Here is a 23243-nt window from a genome sequence, read left to right as displayed (position 1 = left end):
AACAATCAAACAATTTCTAATAAATCCTATGAAAACAATTTCAAATTAATAGCTTTTACTAGTCCGAAAATATTCTATTTTAAATTTTAGAAAATTTTGAATTTCCTTTTTTTTCCCGAAAAAACGCTATTACTCTGTGTTTCCTAGAAAAAAGAAAGATTCTTAATGAACATATAATTCATTTAAAATGCATATCAACAGGGATAGATATAAAACAGAAAAACCTTAAAATATGGATTTCGCCTCTTTTATAAAAATTTTTAATTTAGGACACATGTTTCAAAATCCCAAAGCTGGAATTCCAAAACGGGCAACAATTTTAGATAATATGTTGTATTACAAATCACCCATATTGTTACGTTTTTACCTTTTAAAAATTCTAGTTTATTTTCTTGAAATAAAACGAATACTTTTGATTTCTAATAAAAGGGTTTAGTAGTTTAAAATTGTAACAACTCTATATTGATTAAAATTTACACTACAATTTAAGTAGTCACTTTCTTTTAATGTACACACTTATATTACACACTTTATAATGTACAAGTGTACAATGGTAATACAGTCCCAGCAAAAAAATATTGGTAGCAGTGCTCTCTGCCTTACAAACCTGCTTCCGAGGAAGCACCATTTTTTGCTGGGGTTGATGTTACTTCTAACAGCGTCTATGATAAACTAAAACTCCGACTCCGAAGAGCTGCAACTATTTATACACAGCGCCATCTTCCTTCCAGTAGCTTCATGAAAGTTCTATTCCTACAATGATCTACTCAAAGCTTTTTTTTCAATGTTATATGTTCCACAGCTATGTTAATAATGTCCACAATTATTTTAACATCTATTAATCGGCCGATAAACAACATTGTCCACAATTAAAAGACTCCAGAAAAAAGAAAGTTTGAAAAAGATGATGCAATTTTAAACCAACCGTTAAAAACGTTCAAACACCATTTCGTAACAATGTTATTCTTTTACCAGACTCGGACCGAATGTGGGCAAAATTCCAAAAAATCTACACAATATATTAATTGCCATCTTTAAGCGCCGTCCTGTTAAAACCACTTTTCATTGATGACCCGATAGACCACTCGATAGCGTGGTGGACAATTAATCTGAGGGTTTCGGGTTCGATTCCCGTCAGTGACTCTGGGTGAAAAAATCATGAGAATGTTTTGCCACATATTTTGTTATTGTGGAAAGAGAGTAATTTTTTCTATTAATATTTCTCTCTCCTTCCGCTCTATGTATATTTCTCTATGGCTGTAGGGTTCGTCCATGTGAAATTTAATAACAATGATCTTGAAATGGACCACTAGCATTTTATAAAAACGTATTTAGTATAAAGTACGTTTTTATATTAGGCGTATGACTTAAAAATCCGGAATTTTTTTAAATATTTAGCTTTCATTTTGAAACATTTTTACAATATAAATGTATTCAAAGTATTGGCCAACATCGGATACTCTGTTCCAAAGTGAAGCATATCCCAGAGAGAGCATTCTACATCGATCGAAGCAAATTGTAGGCGGACGGGTCAAGGTCTGGACTATGAAATGGGTGAGGCAAAACTTCGTAAACATGTGGCCAATGTTCACTTGAAACGAATCACTTGCATTCGGTACAGAATCCCAATGATGGTCTGGCCAGATTTCAGCAGCTCATAATAGATAGGACTATTTTGGTCCCACCAAATACAGAGAATTATCTTAGCGCAATGGATAAATGGCCTTGGTGTAGATTCGTTTAATTGATCGGGCTTCACATACGATCTCTTATGCTTCGGGGCATCGTAGTGCATGATTTGATTCTCTCAGCTTCAATTCGTATGGTACCCAATTTCCCTGCTTTTGGAAAAATCCTGCTACTCGCAAACTTTTTGAAATTATATGAGTATACAAGCTCTTTTTGAGCTTGAAAACAATCTTCATGGCGTAATGCCTCTAATTCTTGGTCTTCAAACTTTTTTGGCTGGCCTGGGCGACCATTTCTCGCGCGTTAAAACCGATGGAACACATTTAACATAAGCGTCGGTGTGTCTCCGCGGAAATTTTTTTACAAATTAAAGAAGTAAAGCAAAGTTTCCCGCATATGACGCCTTTTTGGTACAGAATTCGACGTTTTCGGAGCAAAAAATAAAACTTTGTTATTTACACTATAATGTTCAATAACCAAGTGAGAATAAATGACAGATATGTACCCTTCAAAATGACATATAAGTTATTAAAAACAAAAACCGCGTTAAAAAGATACGCCATCTCTCGTAAATTCCTAATATGAAGTATGTTATATAAATTACCTTTTTATTTTAAATACCCTTTTTTATATACAAGCACACCACTTTGTATAAAGTACATTTTCATATAAAGTAACTTTTTTATATCAGATACACATTTGCATAAAGTAGCCTTTTATATAAATTCCCTTTTTATAAAGTACCATACAATACAAAGTACCTTTTAATACAAAGTACCATACAATACAAAGTACCTTTTAATACAAAGTACCTTTTAAAACAAAGTACCTTTTAATACAAAGTACCTTTTAATACAAAGTACCTTTTAATACAAAGTACCTTTTAATACAAAGTACCTTTTAATACAAAGTACCTTTTAAAACAAAGTACCTTTTAATACAAAGTACCTTTTAATACAAAGTACCTTTTAATACAAAGTACATTTTAATACAAAGTACCTTTTAATACAAAGTACCTTTTAAAACAAAGTACCTTTTAATACAAAGTACCTTTTAATACAAAGTACCTTTTAATACAAAGTACCTTTTAATACAAAGTACCTTTTAATACAAAGTACCTTTTAATACAAAGTACCTTTTAATACAAAGTACCTTTTAATACAAAGTACCTTTTAAAACAAAGTACCTTTTAATACAAAGTACCTTTTAATACAAAGTACCTTTTAATACAAAGTACCTTTTAATACAAAGTACCTTTTAATACAAAGTACCTTTTAATACAAAGTACCTTTTAATACAAAGTACCTTTTAATACAAAGTACCTTTTAATACAAAGTACCTTTTAATACAAAGTACCTTTTAATACAAAGTACCTTTTAATACAAAGTACATTTTAATACAAAGTACCTTTTAATACAAAGTACCTTTTAATACAAAGTACCTTTTAATACAAAGTACCTTTAAATACAAAGTACCTTTAAATACAAAGTACCTTTTAATAAAAAGTACCTTTTAATACAAAGTACCTTTTAATACAAAGTACCTTTTAATACAAAGTACCTTTTAATACAAAGTACCTTTTAATACAAAGTACCTTTTAATACAAAGTACCTTTTAATACAAAGTACCTTTTAATACAAAGTACCTTTTAATACAAAGTACCTTTTAATACAAAGTACCTTTTAATACAAAGTACCTTTTAATACAATGTACATTTTAATACAATTTACCTTTTAATACAAAGTACTTTTTAATACAAAGTACCTTTTAATACAAAGTACCTTTTAATACAAAGTACCTTTAAATACAAAGTACCTTTAAACACAAAGTACCTTTTAATACAAAGAACATTTTAATACAAAGTACCTTTTAATACAATTTTAAAGTACCAATTTGTATAAAGCACCTTTTAATACAACATAAATCACCTCTTAATACAATATAAAGTACCTTTTATAAAAGTAACTTTTAATACGATATAAAGTACCAATTTGTATAAAGCACAATTTAATACAATATAAAGTTATTTTTAATACAATATGAAGTACCTTTTAATACAATATAAAGTACCATTTTATTTAAAAAAAGCTTTTTTATATAAAGCAGCACTTTTTATATAGTACATTTTCATATAAAGTACCTTTTGATATCAGATAACCTTTTGTATAAAGTAGTCTTTTATGTAAAGTATCTTTTTATATAAGGTATCCTTTTTTATAAAGTACCATTTTTAAAAGTACTTTTCTAGTAAGATTAAATTCAATGTATAAAGTAGATTATCAAATAAAATACATCTTAATATTAAAAACTAGTACTATGCCTTTAAAAAATAGATAAATTTTTACATTTTCTGTTCCTCTTTCGAACGCCATGCAATCCTATTTCACACCATTTATTTTACAAAACTGTTTAAAAACGTTTTAAATAATTATTTTTAAAATAAACCTAAAGTTTATGCAAACGTCATTTGTAAAGCAATGTCACTTAAATTTCTATTTAAAAACTATAATTTCAAATTAATGATACAAACTATTTAGTTACCACAGCTATTAGCTGTAAAGAATTTATAACACGGAAATTCCAGACTTGTTTCAAAACAGTTTCTACTGCTCTTACTACTTATTTTTTATTGTAACATTTTTAACATTTCACCATAAATTTCATTTGAGCGTGTAAACTGTTTTTGCTTAAGCATGCAATTTTATAAACATTAGCAAACAAAAATAAAAACAGCAATAATAAAGTAAAAAAATATATAAAATATCAGGAAAAACAGACTTCTTCGAAACAAACCAACAAATGGCAGTAAATTTATTTGTAGTAACAAACAAAAAAGAAATATATATTTTGTAGCACTTTCTATCTATACAACTGGCAGTTTTGGTTAAATGTTGCAAACATATTTGAAAACTATTGCAAGGATATTGTGCAAACATTTTTGTAGAGGGAGTGGTGGAGTTGCATTAATAGGATCCATGAACATAGAAACAATAAATTGCAAGCAATCATGCAATTTACAGCTTATAATGAGAATTTTATTAAATAAAATGGAATAAAAAAGTTTTTATTTAAGTGAAACACACAAAATGTTGGTTGGTTTTAAGTTTTATTTGTGAAAAAAATTTAATGCTCTCATTGTGCTGAGAAGAAAGATAAAATTACACTGCGTATACTTGATATGAAATGCATGAAATGAAATAAATATTAAGTATACGACAGGGTACTGGAAAGCAGTTTAGATTGTTTAATTTATGGAAATTTTCTTTATAAAATTTAAACAAATTGTTAAAAAAATTTGTGGACTCCTTTTAAATATGCAACATGATTGGTTATAAAAATCCTTGACAAAAAGAATTAAAATCTTTTTTTATCTTTTAACAGTTTCAACAACAATTTAATTATTTAGTTGCTTATGAGCGAGTATAGCTACTTTTTTCTTAAATAAATATTGACAAAGTGCTCTATGCTATTGCTTAGTTTTATTAACTATAACAATATTTTTCCAGCCATTCAGCTACTTTTAATTTTCATTTTGCAATTTAAACCCACACAGGTATCATCAATCGTGGCGACTCCTTTAGACGTCGCCGTTCACGCAGCAATAGTTTGGCTCCTGTCAGTCCCATCCACCCACGTGTTGGCGCTTTAGCTGGCTGCACAGATGCCGATGTTAATCCCAACGATGCCAGCCAACAGCAGCAGGTGGATGTTTATCATGTCGAAATGCTGGGAGCACCCGGTGTGGGCAAACAAGCACTTGTCTCCCAATTTCGCACTTCAGACTGTATTAATGCTTACGATGGACCAGGTAAAGTGCAAAATAAATATAATAATCATCTTTCATTAATGTTCTCCTTTTAAATGTAAAATACAATAAAGCACTTACACAGTTTTTTTTTCTGCTGCAAAGCGGACTAAAGGTGTCTTTTAAGCATTTTGCTATTTAAAGGTGGTAATAGAGTAAGGAAATGTGAGGTACTAGTATTTAGGGAAGGGTGTTATAATTGTTTATACAAATTTAAATGTATAATTTGCTAAAGTTAATAGGAAATAAATGTATATTTAATTGAGGTATTTGAAATACACAATTTTAACATTTCTAAAAATAACTCTGCCCAACAGCATTTTGAAACAGAATGGCGACCCTATAATTCCGAAAGAACAAGTTGAATATATCAATTTTGTAGAATAAACTTATAGTCCAGCTGGTCTGAGTTTTTTTTATAGTGGGTCAAAGTTTTTTTTTTTTTGATCGAAGGGAGCATTATACAAATTGAAATAAATGTTGTAAGTTAATGTCTGAGATAATTTTTATTGTCAGAGTTATATTATGGAATTTTATGGGGATCATTTTTGTGGAAGATCTTAACCCTCTATCTCCTCTCTTTAGGGGTCAATTTGATCCTTTTTTCGAGAAAATCAAAAAAAAAACGTTTTAATTTTTTGATCGATGGGAGCATTATACTAAATTAAAAAAATGTTGTTAGTTAATGTCTGAGAGAAGTTTTGTTGTCAGAGTTATATTATGGAATTTTATGGGGATCATTTTTGTGGAAGATCTTAATCTTCTAGCTCATCTCCTTAGGGGTCAATTTGACCCTTTTTTCGAGAAAATCAAAAAAAATTCCTTTCTAAAAGGACATTTGAGGATTAGAATATTCTACGAAAATGTTTGCTGGAAAATTTCAGTGGGGGTCACCAAAGATACCAAAGTTATAAATAAAGCTTCTCAAGCTTAATTAGCAAAATTACACGCCACCTTGGGTTTCACATTTTTTTAAAAAAATTGCCAAAAATCCATTTATGATCTGAATAAGCTGAAATTTGAAATAGTCCTTGAGAAGATCTACAAAAACGTGTTTACATGTGTATCTCTTATCTCTTTTAGTTCAAGAGATGTTTAGATTTATTTATTTATATTTTTTATTTTGCTCGATTTTTTTTTTTGTTTTTTAGATATGGTGGGCCTACGGAAGGTCGAAATTTTTCTCTAGATTTTCATTTATATTTGTGATAAAATTCTGAATAAAATATAAATAACTTGCTAGCAGTTATCTCGTCCCTACAAAAAGTTACACGCATCCAAAGATGAAATATGTAAAAATGGCCATATTTTTAAGTTTTTTCCCAAAAAACCTCCCTATATTTTTTCATTTGTAGAAAAAAATTTTCTTCACAACTATATAAAATTTGGATATGATCCGAAAAGAGAATCAAATGCTAAATCATTTAAAGTAAAACTTGGCTCACTTAAGCAGACCCCGTCGCCCGCAGACCTATCCAAACTTTGACAATTAAAAAAAAAAAATTTAGGTTTGAGTAAAAAATTTTAAAAAGGCAAAGCACCGATCCTTGATAAAGCTTCATGTTTGTATAGCTCTATATCTTAGTTAATTACATACAAAGTAGGTTTACTATCACACGGTAAATACCGTCACAGTGGGCACTTTTCTAAAAAAAACTCAGTTTTTGAAACACATTTTCTCTGTTTTAGAAATTTTTGTATTTGAAAATAAATAAATGTCAAAAATTATAATGCCTTTGATTTAAGAACATTCGAATCTACATTATTTCCAAATTTTGTTATAATATCTTTAACCGTTAAAATTGTACATTAATTCAAATTTTATATTTATGTTCATGGAAAATCACTATATTCTGATTTTTAGTTTCTAAGGTAAATGACGTCCGAAAAATTCATAAAGTTTTTTCATTTTACTAAATTATTAATCTGCTAGTCCTAAGGAATACCAACTACAACGAATTCGGATCATAAATAGATTTTTGGCGATTTTTTTAAAAAATATGAAACCCAAGGTGCTGCGTAATATTGCAAATTAAGCGTAAAGAGCTTTATTTATAACTTTGGTGTGTTTGATGACCCCCACTGAAATTTTTTTCCGGCAAAAATGTTCGTAGAATACTTTTATCCTTAAATGTCCTTTTTGAAAGGACATTACTTAAATACATACAAAGTAGGTTTACTATCACACTGTAAATACCGCCACAGTGGGCGGACTTTTGGCGATTTTTTTTTAAAAAATATGAAACCCAAGGTGCTGCGTAATTTTGCAAATTAAGCGTAAAGAGCGTTATTTACAACTTTGGTATCTTTGATGACCAACACTGGAATTTTCCGGCAAAAATGTTCGTAGAATACTTTAATCCTTTTTGAAAGGACATTTTTGATTTTCTCGAAATAAGGCCCAAATTGACCCCTAAGGAGACGAGCTAGAAGGTTAAGATCTTCCACAAAAATGATCCCCATAAAATTCCACAATATAACTCTGACAACAAGAATTCTCTAAGACATTAACTTACATAATTTTTTTCATTTAGTATAATGCTACCTTCGATAAAAAAATTAAAACTTTGACCCACTTAAAAAAAAACTCAGCCCAGCTTGACTATTGACTTGGCTTTTTATCCTATTCTGTGCCAATAAAAAAGTCTTAATTTGTTGGACTGTGTAACTGATTTCAATGAATTAATTTATACAAGACCGTAAAGATTTTCTTTAACTGTCCAGAGAGTGAACATTTCCTATAGCAATCTTTAGCTCTCCAGACAGTAAAGATGTAGTATAGAAATCTTTAGCTATCCGTACAGTAAAGATTTCCTATAGCAATATTTAGCTGTCCAGACGGTAAAGATTTCCTATCGAAATTTTTAGCAGTCCAGACAGTAAAGATTTCCTATAGAATTCTTTAGCTGTCCAGAAAGTAAAAATTTCATATAGCAATATTTAGCTGTCCAGACAGTAAGGATTTCCTACAGAAATCTTTAGCTGTCCAGACAGCTGAGATTTCCTATAAAAATCTGCCAGACTTATTTTCCTATAAAAAAATGGAAAATTACACTCTGAATTTTTTAGATTTTAAAAAACAAACACAAGAAAAAAAATGTTGTATTTTTGTTTGGAATTTTGTTCATGTTTTTGTTGTGTAAAAGTGTAAAAAAATCAGAGTGTAATTTTCCCTTTTTTAAAAAAATTAATAACCTTATAGAATTAGGTAAATTATGTTGTAATTTTTAAACTATTTTTTCCTGATCTTTTCATTAAATTTTTTATTATATTTTCACTTTCTTTGCAGAGTGTGATGAAGCCGAGCAAAATGTTTCAATTATTCTAAATGGTATAGAGTCTGAATTGAAATTTGTAATAAATACACGCGAATTAAAGGTAAATTAATAAATTTTTATCAAATATATTTGAACTTGCTAACAAATTAAACAGCATAAAGATCAAACCTTACATTTTAATTTAATTTTAAATTATTAATTTAAAAATGTAATAAATTTTCAAAAATTTCATCTTTAATAAATATGACAAATTTATAAAGAACGCACAGCAAAAATAAATTAAAGCAAATGTGATTTGTTAACCACAAAAGAAAAAAAATAAATAAACATTTGAGAAAAAATTCAAATTTATTTGACTGCATAATAAAATATAACCCTCAAAAGAAATGGCAACATTTACACATTATAAACCAGACAATTTTGGTGATAATTTTTGTTTTGTTTGACGCAATTTAAAGGCAAACGAAATTGTTGTATAAATTTCTTTGGTTACACTTACAAAGTTGGATGTTTTTCTTCTTCTTCTCTCAACTAATAGGACATTGTAAGCGCCATTTTTTTACATTTTTTTGGGGAAACTTTGTTGTGGGCTCAACAAAAAAACAGAAACTAACACAAGCATTTCTCTTTCCATAATGTGTTGGCCTGTGGCCAAATAAAAAATAAAAAAATTATGAAAATAATAAATGAATGTGCAGAGAGACGTAAGGACGGTTGCAATTTAATAATTTGCGCCATTTACAAATTGTTATTTATGTTACAAAATATATGTTTAAAAACAAAAAAAAAGCATTTCTATGTCTAGTTATTGTGTATGTTATTTACATAGTTTACATTTTAACATTTTATTTTCTTTGTAATAAGTAAAAATATTAAGGCAAACATGACATTAAAGAGCAAATATTTATTTGCAGGAGTAAATAAATACTCACACTCTCATTCATACATACAAAAAAAAACACATGCAGTGACTACTGTAAAGATGAAAGAATAACGGACCTTAATGCCGCCATCATTTTATTCTCATTATCTCTCATTTACACACGTACAAACACGTGTATACATGAGCAACATACAGTGTAATAAAATAAACATGCATTAGCGTAATGTTGTTTACAATAGTTGTTGTTGTTGTTCTAGTTTTTAGTGTTGTTGTTGCTGGCAGTATTACACAATCTTACATCTTACACTGTGGTGCAAAAACGAAGCAATGTTTTTAATGTTTTAGAAATTTATTAATATATTTTTTGGAGAATTTTAGAAATTTAAAACTGGCTTTAAATTTATACATCATTTAGTTTGTAATCTATACAATGAATATGACTTCATTCTACTCTCCTTTTTACATTAGGGTCATTGAATCACTTTTGCACCACAGTGTACCCACATTTGTCTGTTTGTTTGCATTTGTTTACATATTCCCTAGATTTTGGCAGTGTAAGGGCGTTTTTGGCAAAGTTTGCTTTTAAAGTTTGTAAATACTTACAAACATACATATGTATCTACATAAACTAGCAACTTTCAGGGATTTTTAAACTAATTGAAGTATCTAAATTTAAGTTTTCGTTTTGTTTTAGTAAATAGACTTAAACGATTACACAAAAACTAATGAATCTGTTTAGCTGAAGTGTAAGGATTTGGTGTCTGAATTTAGGAAAAACATTACCAAAAATTAAACTAAATTATATTTGAAAGAACATAGCTCAACTTGAGAATTGTTATATAGATAAATTCAGTGAAGCTCATCGCACCAAAGAAACTTTTACAATATATACTAATAGGGGGGATTTCATGTCAAGTGAAATAACAAAACAAATGTTTTGTATCAAGACATAAAATTTTTTATTTATTTTTTTTTGCAAAATCAAAATGGGTCCTTTTTATACCCTTCACTATATGGTATATATCAGTTAGTCATTCCGTTTGTAATTTCTACATTTTTCAAAGTAATATATTCTAGATCGTTATAGATAGCGAAGTCGATATAGCCATGTCCGCCTCTATGTTGAAATCAACTTTCCGTAGCCCCCATATAATTTACAAACATGATTGATTCATCAATATATTGGGAATTCTCCCGGCTCGGTTGCTATTTAAAATCGGCCCATAAATGGCTCAGATATAAGAAAAAAAACCGGGATAACCTCGATTTTTGGCCTATTTTTTATCTATATCTGGATTACTAAGTCATTTATATAGACACAATATGGATTTCTAACAATAAAAGTCCATTGCAACGATGTATATAACGCTATAGTTGTTTGGTCCTACAATGGATCAAAATCGGGAAAAATATTTTTTAACCTGAATTTTTTTTTGCCCCAAAAATTTTTTTTCATAAATTTTTTTTCACTAACAAATTTAAAAAAAAAAAACAATTTCAAAAAAAAATTTAAAAAATTTGGAAAAAAAAATTTCACAAAAAATTTTGAAGAAAAAAAAATTTAAATTTTGTTTACCTAACAATATTTAAAATTTGTATTTTAAAGTATAATTTGGTGAAGGGTATGCACAACCGAATACACTCAGGTCTCGTTTTATGCGAATTTTTTTATGCAGATTCAAATTTATGCGATTTTTAAATACAATTTTTTTTAGAACTTTGAAATTTTAGATCTTTTTTAAAGCCGTTTTTAAATTCAACCAATTTTGCATAACTGGTATAATAGTTATAGTTTGTTTTTTACAAAATCAAATTCAGATACGGAAAGAGCATTAAAGATTTATCGCGGACTGACTAATCTATTTTCCGGATATCAAGAGTTGCATAATCAACTTAAAAATCCAAAATCGCAAATTTTATTAACAAATTATTTTGCAAGAAAAGTAACAATTGAAGCCCCTAAAAATTCTTTGATGTCGCACAGTGGTATGAGAATAAAAAAAGAGGGAAATAAATACGCCGATTTGAATGAAATTTCACATGCGCAAAAAGGAAGTGCAGTCGAGTTTAAGTTTTGAATTTGGACCAGGACGGGACCAGGGGTTCCCAAAGTAGTATGTTCAATTTTTAAAATGATCCTATTTCTTCGTTTGTGTTCCGATTTAAATTCTCAGCGAGTTGTTAAGTTTTCCCTAATTTATTTGACACGTAAAAAACATAAGGTAGACATGTTATATATCAATGGATAGAGGATTTTGTCTACTTTTCAAAAATGTATATAACTTTTGACAATTAAAATACAAACAAAAAATGCTCTTTGTTCCTCTTTGCGCATGTGAAATTTCATTCAAATCGGCGTAAGGGCTTAGAAGTTACGGATTTATTTCCCTCTTTTTTTATTCTCATACCACTGTGTGTCGTTCACTAGATTAATTCAAGTGATGAATTACTTGTTTTTTTTTTTTTTTTTGCTCACAAGAAAGCTTATGTTTCTTAGTGGGATGCGAGTAGGTCAAAATAAAAGTTATAACTCAAAAATTGTATGTCTTCAGATACAAAACATTTATTTTGATATATATCCTACTCGCATCACACAAGGCGACCAAAAAGATTTTAAAGCAATAGACATAAGCTTTCTTTTGAAAAAAAAAATGTTTTTTGATTTTGGGAAAAAAATGTCAAAAATTTTAAATTTTTTTCGAGAGGTTGAATTTCTTCAAGCTTTCTAAACTATTTGGAACAAACTTTGCTAAGAACACTAGGTAATAAATTACATGGAGGAGAAAAAACACCTCTTTGGCCAAAATATAAAATTTTTACCCCCTCTAACTCAGGAGTTCTTGACCGATCGTGTTGAAAAATTGTATCTGAATTACTATCCATTGGTGATAGTGAAATTTCAGCAGCCCATATTAAGTAGGACCCTTTTGGTCCCACCAAATAGACAGCATTACCTTAACGTCATGGCTATTTGGCATTGGTGTCAATTCGGATGGTTGGCCGGGCTTCACATACAATTTCTTACGCTTCGGGCTATTGTAACGGATCCATGTTTCATCGTAAGTAATGATTCGGTACAAAAATGATTTTCTTTTATAGCATTCAAGCAGCATTTCAGATCTTTCAAGATCTTATGGTACCCAATTTTCCTGCTTTTGAGTGAATCCTGCTGCTCGCAATCGTTTTAAAATTGGTTTTTGTGTAGCTCCCCATGATTTTGCAAGCTGCTAGTTTGACATCAATCTTCATGGATTAATGTCTACAATTCTTGGTCTTCAAACTTGTTTGGCTGGGCTGGGCGATCTTTGTCTTCCGTGTCAAAATTACCACTTCTGAACCGAACAAACTATTTCTCGCACGTTGAAACCCATGGAACACATTCATCATAAGCTTTGGTGAGCAATCGGTGAGCTTCAGCGGCACTTTTTTTCAAATTAAATTAAGCAAAGTAAAGCAAAACTTCCCGCATATGACGCTTTTTTGCTAATAGATAACTTATGTGTCCGAACATGAACAAAGTTTTGGTTCAAAAAAGATCATTATATTTTCATGTTTTGCTTTTGAATTGATGTAGTTTTCAAAAATTAATATGAAAAGTTGCAAGGCACAACATGATGTGTGTAAACGTGAATGGGGTTTTGAAGCAATTTTAAAATAAATTGGTTGTTACTTGCTGTATTTGGGTCTAAAGAAAATTATATTATTTATAGAAAACTAAAATATTTTTTTTATTTAATTTCCTGCTTTTGGTTGTAAAGAAATAAATGTAATTATTTAACCAAAACTTTGTCTCATTTTGAGCATAATAATAATAATATAATTATTTTCTTATTTTTTAATTTCCTTATCATTTCACGCGCTGCCTCCCTCACCCAAAAAAAAAACAAAACCCAAAAGGATGAACTTGAAAAGGCCGATGCTTTTTTGGTTGTATATTCTTGCGTGGACAAGGAATCGTTTACAAGAGCTAAACAGATTTTATCACGTCTCCAAGATATGGATTTAGTTAGAACAAGACCAATTATAATGGTGGCAAATAAAATTGATTTAGCGAGGTCACGTGCTGTTTCCGCCCAGGGTAAGTAACAAACAATAATTAAATATTTATTAATTAATTAATTCAATAGCAACTTATCTATTTATTATAACACTCTTTTAAACATGTTTTTTTTGGTTTAGATGGCAAATGTGTGGCCTGTACATTTGGTGCCAAATTCATTGAAGTGTCCGTGGGCATCAATCACAACTGTGATGAATTATTGGCAGGGACTTTAACACAAATACGCTTGAAAAAGGAACAAAATTTATTGCAGGTAAGAAGAATCATTAAAAATGTTAAATTTGCTAAGCAAAAGACTTCAAAGTGTTAAAATTTCAACATGTTTTTTTTATTTTAACACTGGCTTATTTCTTTACTGTCGCTTTAAAATTTTCACACACCCGCTCACACTCGCTGAACACAATGTTTATTATATTTTTATGATTTTTTTATAATTTTTTTTTTAACTTTGACATACCGCTCTGTCTCTTTACATTTTATTAATTGCATATATTTATATGCAAATTGTTGCATTTTAATTTGTTTTAATTTTTTTTACACCAACTTCTCTCATCTCATTGTTCACTTTAGCCTAAAACGAAAAAAATTAAAAATAAATCTAAAGATAAACCAAAAGACAATTTGAATAGCGACAATAATTGTCATAATAAGAATTGTGATTTAGAACAAGGCGAAAAATCTTTAAATGATAAAAATTCTGAAGTTATGGTGAGTAAATTCTGTACAATATATAAATATGTTTTTTTCCTGTTTCATCTAGCAAAATTCAATCCCCCATACCCTTTGGTATCTTAATATTTATACTTATAGAAATATTTTTATTACTTGGTGTTTAAATGTACCAATATTTATTTTATTTCAAATCTAAATGTTCTTTATATAAATATATTTTTATTAAATCCCATTGTAATATATGTAAAACTTCCCATTAGTTAATTGTTTATACTTTCTGTTGTAAACTATAAAAATATTTATGAAAAGTAGCCTTATTATAGGCAATAGTTTTTGAAGTCTATTTTCCACCCCCTAAAATAGGCACTACTTTACTATTATTGTACCATATATTATTCAAAATCGTATAATACATTTAAATTTAATTAAAACATATTATAGTGAATCAAACTTAGCAAATAAACTATAACACAGGTCAACAAATAAAGAAAAACATGTTGTTCCGAGATACCGTTAATGTAGCTTCGTATCTACCATCCTTTTTATACCCTTCGCCATGAGTGGCAAGTAAGTTTGTCATTTCAATTGTAATTTCTACATTTTTCATTTGCGACAAAGTATATATATTCTGGATCGTTATAGATAGGGAAGTCGATTTATACATGTCCGACTGTCCGTCTGTATGTTGAAATCAACATTCCGTAGCCCCCTAATAACTTATAAACATGATACATCAATATATCGGCAATTCTTCCGGCTAGGTTGCTAATTAAAATCGACAAAATCGGCTTACAAATGACTGAGATATAAGGAAAAAACCGGGACAACCTCTATTTTTGGCCTATTTTTGATCTATATCTGGATTACTATGTCATTAATATAGACAATATGGATATCTAATGATAAATATTTCAAAGTCCATTGCAATGCTGTATATTAGGCTATAGTAAGTTGGAATGGGTCAAAATCGGGAAAAATATGTCCGAAATTACCCCAAAAAAATTAAAAAAAATAAAAATTGGAAAAAAATTAATTTTGTTTAAATAAAAATATATTTTTTTTTTCATCAAAAAAATTATATTTTGTCAAAAATTCTTTTTCCAAAATTTTTTTTTTTAAAAATTAAAAAATAAAATTGGAAAAAAAAATTTAATTTTGTTTAAATAAAAATATTAAAAAAAAATATTTTAAGGTATAATTTGGTGAAGGGTATATAAGATTCGGGGCACAGCCGAATATAGCTATCTTACTTGTTGAATATTGGTCTTCATTAGTAAATTCGAGTGCCCGTTTGGGCATATTTCTATAAATAAATTGTTAACATTATGTCCTCATCGCGAAAAGTTGGCGCAATGACCGAAATGTGCTTTGTTGTATTTGTGGTGAATACACATAGGAGACAGTTACTTCAATTGCTACGTGACTAGTTATTTTAACACGTGCATGTCTTTTGCAACCCTTTTTGATTACAATGAGAATGTCCGAAAGCTGGTCCAAAGTAGTCAACGCATTGGATTCACATACTGGTTGCATAGCGTCAGTTACTTTACAAGCTACCTGACTGGTTACTTGATCAGCTACATAACTAGTTATTTCAACATGTACGGGGGCTTATTGACCACAAATAGTCATCTAAAAAGACATATCACAGACAGTCCAATAAAGTTTATACTCTAGATTACTTAGAGACACTTAAGTGGCAATTGTCTTCACGCTAGATTGCCAGGGATGTATAAAGTACCCAAAGAGCATATACATACATGTCGAATGACCCAAAATATATAAATCATTGGTAGGCGTATAGAGGCATTAAATTTGTGTGCATGTATGGGTAAAAAACAAAATCTCCACAACAACATCAAGCAACTGAATGAAATATTAGTATTTTTACGCTCTTGCTGTGTGTTTTGTTTACATTCGGGTTGTGTACGTGTTAATTGACGAAAATCTTCGTCATTTGAACAATATGAACGCCTACCAATGATATAAATTGTAGTCAGCCAAGTGATAAGACATTAGTGACAATTACTGTCTATAAGGAATGCATTGCCCAATTGATTAACTGCTGGGAAGAGAGAAGCACGCTGAACAAGCCGTGGATTCCACATATTGTACGTAATGACTTTTAATGAAAGACAACGAGTTCATACATTTAATGAATGTGAAAATCAGAAGAACTTTCAATAATATATGAAAATCTTGGATGCAATATGAACGTAAAACTACACTATCTGCACAGTCAATTATACAAGTTTCCTGAAAATCTTGGATCGTATTGCGAGGAAAAAGGAGAAGGTTTCCATCTAGATTTAAAACCAATGGAAGATATATAACAAGGCGCTGGAATGAACATATAATGGCAGATTACTGTTGGAGTATCACACGGGAGTAGAAAATATAAAAAAGATTCTGCTGTAAACTAGTTTAATAATATTAGTTGCACTACACGCATTGAACTTATTAAAGAAACGTTTCCTTTGAAATAATTCGCATTTCATTATATGTAACCGCATCTGACAAATCTTCATTCGGGGTATAATTTTGATTCCGTATTTTGGAATCTACAATTTCTCATAATTTTCTATGGGTTCGATTGGTCACTTGATGCTTGTAATTTTTGTGCAATATTTTTTTTTGTAAGACCAAAAATTAACTTGTATAACCTAATATTTTCAATCCTATTAAAATTTTGATACAAATTTTAGTTTTAGAAACTCAATAAATATGTATGTAATACTATCTAAAACCCGGTGTGCTTCGCTACCCGTACCGTAAAGATTTACAATATATTTACCCCCATTTTCTCAATCTCTGGTTATTTTTTATCGTGACAATAAACTGACGGTTCTCTACAAAATAAATGTTAATTGGAGGTTTATCATTACGAAAAACGATAAGCAGATATTGAGAAAATGGGGGTTAGTCTATCTGAAATTAGTTTCTGTTCATGTGAAAACATGGATTTTCTAGATTTAGTCCGCAAATTTGCAAAGACTGACCTTGATTTTTGTCAATTGTCATTGCAAATACTAAGCAAATAGGAAACTGCAATCGAATAAAATCAAATGGCATTTCCGAAGTTATAATTCGGTCGCTCCGATTAGAGGTCGCTCCGATTAAATTGTTCATTAATTGCCTTACTGTAAGTCGAGTGCCACTACAAATACGCAAACAATCATACATACAAACAAACACACATTGACTTTTATATACAGTGAGTGTCACTCAAAATCGTACAACATATTTTTTTTTAAATATTATGAAATTATACAGGCAATAATAGGTGATTATATAAAAAATTAAGTCATTTTATTAATTGGAACAAAAAATATGTATTTCAACAAAAAAGGTAACAAAACCTCAATTCGTTAAAAAAATATTGATGAAAATTAAAGGACATCACAAAATTGATATTTCACTTAAATTCGTACAATTATATTAAATTATAATTAAAACTTTAAAAATTAAAAAAAATGTTAATATTAAATAATCCTAATACTTTGTAGGGTATCATTTGCTATTTCTTAGTGCCTTTACGATTTTAAATGAAGCGTTGATATTCTGGGCACTGACAGTCTTACCCAATTTTTTTATTTGTGGATAAGGGCAATTAAAATTATACCCAATTTTCTGATAGGTAATAGCACACACAATATAAAAATAGCATTTTAAAATATTTCCAAAACATCAACTTTCTAAAACTAATGAATAAAATTTGACTACGATGGTGTACGATTTTAAGTGACATTCACTGTATATATAAGGGTTTCAAATGTATAAAAATTTTAACATTTACTTAATATTGTTGGTAGTCCGCGCACTTCTGTACTAAAAATTAATATTGATAGCTGCTATAGCTTTCCCTATATATAATTTGTCATTATATCTAGGGAAGGTGCCACGCCCACTTTTGCTAGTTTGCCCATTTTTGGCCTAAATATGTAATTCATACAAAGTTTCATTGCTTTACATAACAAAATTATGCACATAGATATGATTTTTAGTATTTAGTTTGTATGGGCGTGGCACACCACTATTGATAGTCCGCCCATTCTTGTCCTAACTATTAATATTGATGATAGAATAACCGTGCAAAATTTATGGACTCTATCTCTTATTTAGTATCCCATATAATAGATTTTAATTATCATCATATGGGAGGTGCCACGCCCTCTGTGGCTACTACTCCCATTTTTGCCGCAAATATTTAAACAAACAGTGGAATTGCTCATGCATTTTGAGGACTATAGCTATTATAGTTTCCAAAATATTTGATATTTAATATTAACTTTTTATGGGAGGTACCACGCCCACTTGAAAATTAAAAACAAAAAGTATCCTATTGTTCCTTCCAGATATATAAAAACATATAGTCAAAATTTCAAGCAAATCTGGTTAGCCGTTTAGCCGTCTATAGACGTCAAACCAACAAATATACATACATATATACATATAAACACAAATTCACTTTTATATATATAGATGTAATAAAATCTTTATTTATTAACAAAACTCAATGAAATTTTCAACGTTTTTTTAATTTGTCATTCTAAATAACAAAAAAACTTGTCAAAAGGTCAAAGGGGGATCTCGCAATTCCTAAAAATTTAAGCAAAAAACCCAAAAATGGTATTTTTTACAATTTTGCCCCGAAGGAAATGTGAAATTTTGATTAAAAAATATGTCAAATTCCTAAGGGCGTAGGGCCGACACATTCGAAAATTAGGACATGTTTTTTATACTAAAATGTTCTCCGTAAAGATACCTTACAGAAAAACATAAAATTGTTATATGTTCTTAAAGAAAGTTTTATTTTAATAAAAAAAGTTTTGTTTTTAAAAATCGTATAAAATACTCAAATTTGCATCATATATTCCAGATTTTTATTGGAATCGATAAATTGCCATTTTGCCATTTACTTTTTAAAAATAACTTCATGTAAATGTTGCCCGCGGCTGCGGTTCAAATGGTCCATTCATAAGGTACAATTTTGCACCACTTTTTCGAGCATTTCGGCCTGTATTCCATGAATATCACGTGTTATTTTATACTCTAAGGCTTCAATCGTATTTGGCTTGTCCGCATAGACCAACTTCACATAACCCCACAAGAAATAGTCAAGAGGCGTCAAATCACATGATCTTGACGGCCAGTTCACAGGGCCATTTCGAGAGATAGACTGCTCACCACATTTCTTCAATATGTCCATTGTTTCACGAGCTGTGTGGCATGTGGCACCGTCTTGTTGAAACCACTTATCAACCAAGTCCAACTCAGCCAATTGGGGCAAAAAAAGTCACGTATCATGGCTCGATATTGTTCGCTGTTGACGGTAACGTTTCTTTCACGGTCGTAACTCTTGTACGTCATGTCATTGTTCTTCACCCCAGTTGCGACAGTTTTGCTTGTTTACGTATCCATTTAGCCAGAAATGAGCCTCATCGCTGAACACAATTTTTCGATAAAACTGTGGATTTCCATCGAGCTGTTGTTTGATAATAAATTTCAACGATTTGCAGTCGTTGCTCATTTGTGAGTTTATCCATGATGAAATGGCAGAGTATAATGAACACTTTTCACTTTCACAGATGTCGTTTAGACATCTGCTGCCAGCTCGAAAAATTTAATTCATAAAAAATCACACTTTATTTCACACTCTATAATGTACAAGAATACACAGGTAATGCAGTTCATGTTGATTCTAGCAGCACCTATGATAAACTGACTGACTGCAATTTTCTGTTACTATTTAAATACACAGTGACATCTTCTAGTAGTTTCATGAATAATCTATCTAACGGACAAAACAAGATTGTTCTATTTGTAGAGCTTTTAGAAGCTGTGTTAATGTTAGCAGATTTAATATTTATGTTGTTATACTTACAATGTTAATAACAGCGTTTTATCAACATTGTTGATAAGTAGAAGTTTCCAACACTAGACATGTTTATAAATATCATGAATGTTGCAAGCAGTCGTTACAGACCGTAAAATTCAAATTGATAGTGCAATTTCGCAACAATATATATATGTTAAAGTACTTGCACGACAATCTCTGGTATGTGCAAGTTTATAGAAGTCGTGACTTCTAGAAATATGGGCTGACATCGAAAATTGCAAGTACAAACCGTTTTAGTCAATATCTATTACTTATTTACAACATTTTCTAGGTCAATGATCATTTTCACTTTTATCAAACCAAACAAAATCGACAAACATATCACTCTTTAAAAAAATTGTTTATAAAATTCCAATACACTTATTTTTAATGTATTTTTGGCAACAAACATTTTATTTTTTTGTTTAACATTTCAAAATCATTATCTTACATACATATTTGTAATATATTATGTACTCTTTTTGAATTTAAGTATAAAAATTATAAATTTCTGTACTGTAAATAATTCAGCAACAATTGAGGTCAATTGCTGTAGTGTTCATTTATATTAAAGAAATACTATGTACAACATATACTTATCATAGGGTGAGCCGAAATGAAAGAAATTCAAATCATTGATATAAGATCAACTTAAAAATGGGAATGCAGTACATATTAGAATCATATATGAGGAAATTCAACAAAATTTTGAAGAATTTTATTAAAAATCATTTCAAAAATATTGTACTTATTTCGGGCCACCCTCAAACGCCATTTTGTAGTTCTATAAAAATGTGGAATTTAAAAAGTGAAAGATTAGTAACCTTCAAATTCGCACATCCCAGTTTTTTAATGCGGTCTTTTGATATGTGTCTTTCGAAATACAGAAGAAATAAGAGCCATCTGTATTCAGTTTCAACAATTCTCAAACATTTTTGAATTTCCTTTCGGGCTACCCTCAAACATTATTGCACATAAATTATGTATACGACTGTATACTTTGTAAATACATATTGTATATATTATTTATTCTGATTTCTTAATGTTCATTATTAGCTTTCTATATCCATTTACATTCAAACAAATAAACTTCCAAAAAATCCACCCACCCCCTACACACTTTCGGTATTTAAAGTTTTCATTATGTTGCACCTTTTTTTCAAATTTTTATCCTGTACTGATTTCACTTTATTAAACAAAAAGCTATTATTTCAGAAATATTTACTCAAGCAATACAAAATATAAGAGAGTAATTAAAAACTAATTAATCAAAACTATATGAATTTCTTTCTCACAGGGTCATCGCGATACCTCACCCTCACCGGCCCACTGGTACAAGAGTCGCAGTGTAATGATGGCCAGCATGAAGGCGAGACAAATGTTGACATGGATTTTGGGCAAAGAAGATGCCAAATTTAAACACTGTGAAAATTTGCAAGTTTTGTAAAATACACTGAAAACTATATTCATTATAATGAAATGAAACTTAACTAAACAAATAATACAGGAAATTAAAATCAACAACCAATAAATATTTCATAAATTATAAATAATTTAAACAAAAAAAATGAAAAGCATTTCTGTAAAGAAAATAATTGCATATAAAATAAAATAAATTTATTAAATATTAAGGTTTCTTTTCAGTACATGACAAAAAACAAAGCTAAAACAATAATTTAATATTAAATTAAATGCATATTTTATATAAATAAACATATTTTTGTAAAATATTTGTTGTGTTTTTATTTTGATTTGAAATATTTGATGTTAAAATAAAAAAATATTGAAATTTAATACAAAAAAAAAAAAGAAACCAAAACAACATAAAACTTAAAGCCTGATAATCAAAATTAAATCAAATTTAATTAAAAAATCACCAAGCAACAACAAAAACAATTAAATTTAAACATTACTGCTGTTAATTTAACAAAATATACATATTTAAAACAAAACAAAAAATTATAAAGATTTTTAAGGTAGTACTTTAATTGATGTAGTTTAGCTTTTGCTAAAGCTTGATTTAAATTAAAGTTTTCTTTACAAAAAATAAAATATATTTAAGAATTTTTAAGGCAGCACCATAGTTGATATAATTGAGCTTTTGCTAAAGCTTTTAGGAAGTTTAAACAAATCAAACAAAATCAAAAAAAGGTGTTTCCAAGTTGACTTAACTTAAGTTGAAACCACATTGAAAATACTCTAAAATTCATGAAAATGTTTAATCATTTTTTTCATAATTTTTAAATTCATGAATTTTTAAATTCAAAATTATTTCTTTTAAGAGTCATCATGATTTAGAGCTTTGAAAAACAAACAAACGAACATAAGTTCGAATTTTCGAATTTAATTTTGAATTTTCGAACATAATATTACATCAGGTTTATACACGGTCTACAACTTTCGAACAAAAGTTTGAATTTTCGAATTTGATTTCGAATTTTCAGGCTCAATATTGTATTTTCCTTAGGTGCATTCATGCCAAATTTCAGATTTGAATATTTCGTATTAATATAGCTTAAAATCCTTATATTCTGAAACTAAATTAAAATAACTTTAAAATTCATTAACATTTTTAATAATTTTTGTCAAAATTTTTTAGTTCGAAAATGTAAGAAACTGTTTAAATAAACCGAAAATGGTTTTATTTTAATTAGATTTTCTCTATTTAAATGTAAATAAAATAAATTATTTAATTTTTCATCCGACGTTTCGCTGTTTATTTTTCAGCATCTTCAGGGATATTTTTTATTAAATTTTTACATTTAATCAATTAAAATAATTTTTTTTAAGAATCTCCATGATTTAGTGATTATTTTAACAGATTTAAACATTGTTCGAACAAAAGTTCGAATTTGATTCTGAATTTTTATCTGGTGTACGCATGAATGCCAAGTTTCAACCTTGAATATTTCACATTTCAATTCGAATTTTCGGACATTGCTTAAAATGCATATATTCTTGAAAATTCTTTAAAATTT

The 23243-nt window shown here is 29.1% G+C and overlaps 1 protein-coding gene across 2 annotated transcripts in view; it reads left to right on the top strand.

Annotated features, from left to right (window-relative positions):
• Positions 1 to 21995, top strand: part of LOC135962094 (GTP-binding protein RAD) — a 113349-nt gene extending 91354 nt beyond the window's left edge. Inside the window, exons 4-9 of one of the 2 annotated variants that reach the window (XM_065513833.1) lie at positions 5243 to 5497; positions 8784 to 8872; positions 13553 to 13733; positions 13835 to 13968; positions 14286 to 14423; positions 21563 to 21995. In XM_065513833.1, coding sequence (XP_065369905.1) covers positions 5243 to 5497; positions 8784 to 8872; positions 13553 to 13733; positions 13835 to 13968; positions 14286 to 14423; positions 21563 to 21712 — 947 coding nt within the window. In that variant the 3' untranslated portion in view covers positions 21713 to 21995. The remainder of the gene's footprint in view (positions 1 to 5242; positions 5498 to 8783; positions 8873 to 13552; positions 13734 to 13834; positions 13969 to 14285; positions 14424 to 21562) is intronic. The other variant, XM_065513834.1, reaches the window with a different exon arrangement.
• The last annotated feature ends 1248 nt before the right edge of the window (positions 21996 to 23243 follow it).

The sequence above is a fragment of the Calliphora vicina genome, chromosome 5, assembly GCF_958450345.1.
Source record: "Calliphora vicina chromosome 5, idCalVici1.1, whole genome shotgun sequence".
NCBI classification, from domain to species: Eukaryota; Metazoa; Arthropoda; class Insecta; order Diptera; family Calliphoridae; genus Calliphora; species Calliphora vicina.
The sequence above is the reverse complement of the archived record's forward strand: the minus strand, read 5'-3'. Positions and strand labels throughout refer to the sequence as shown.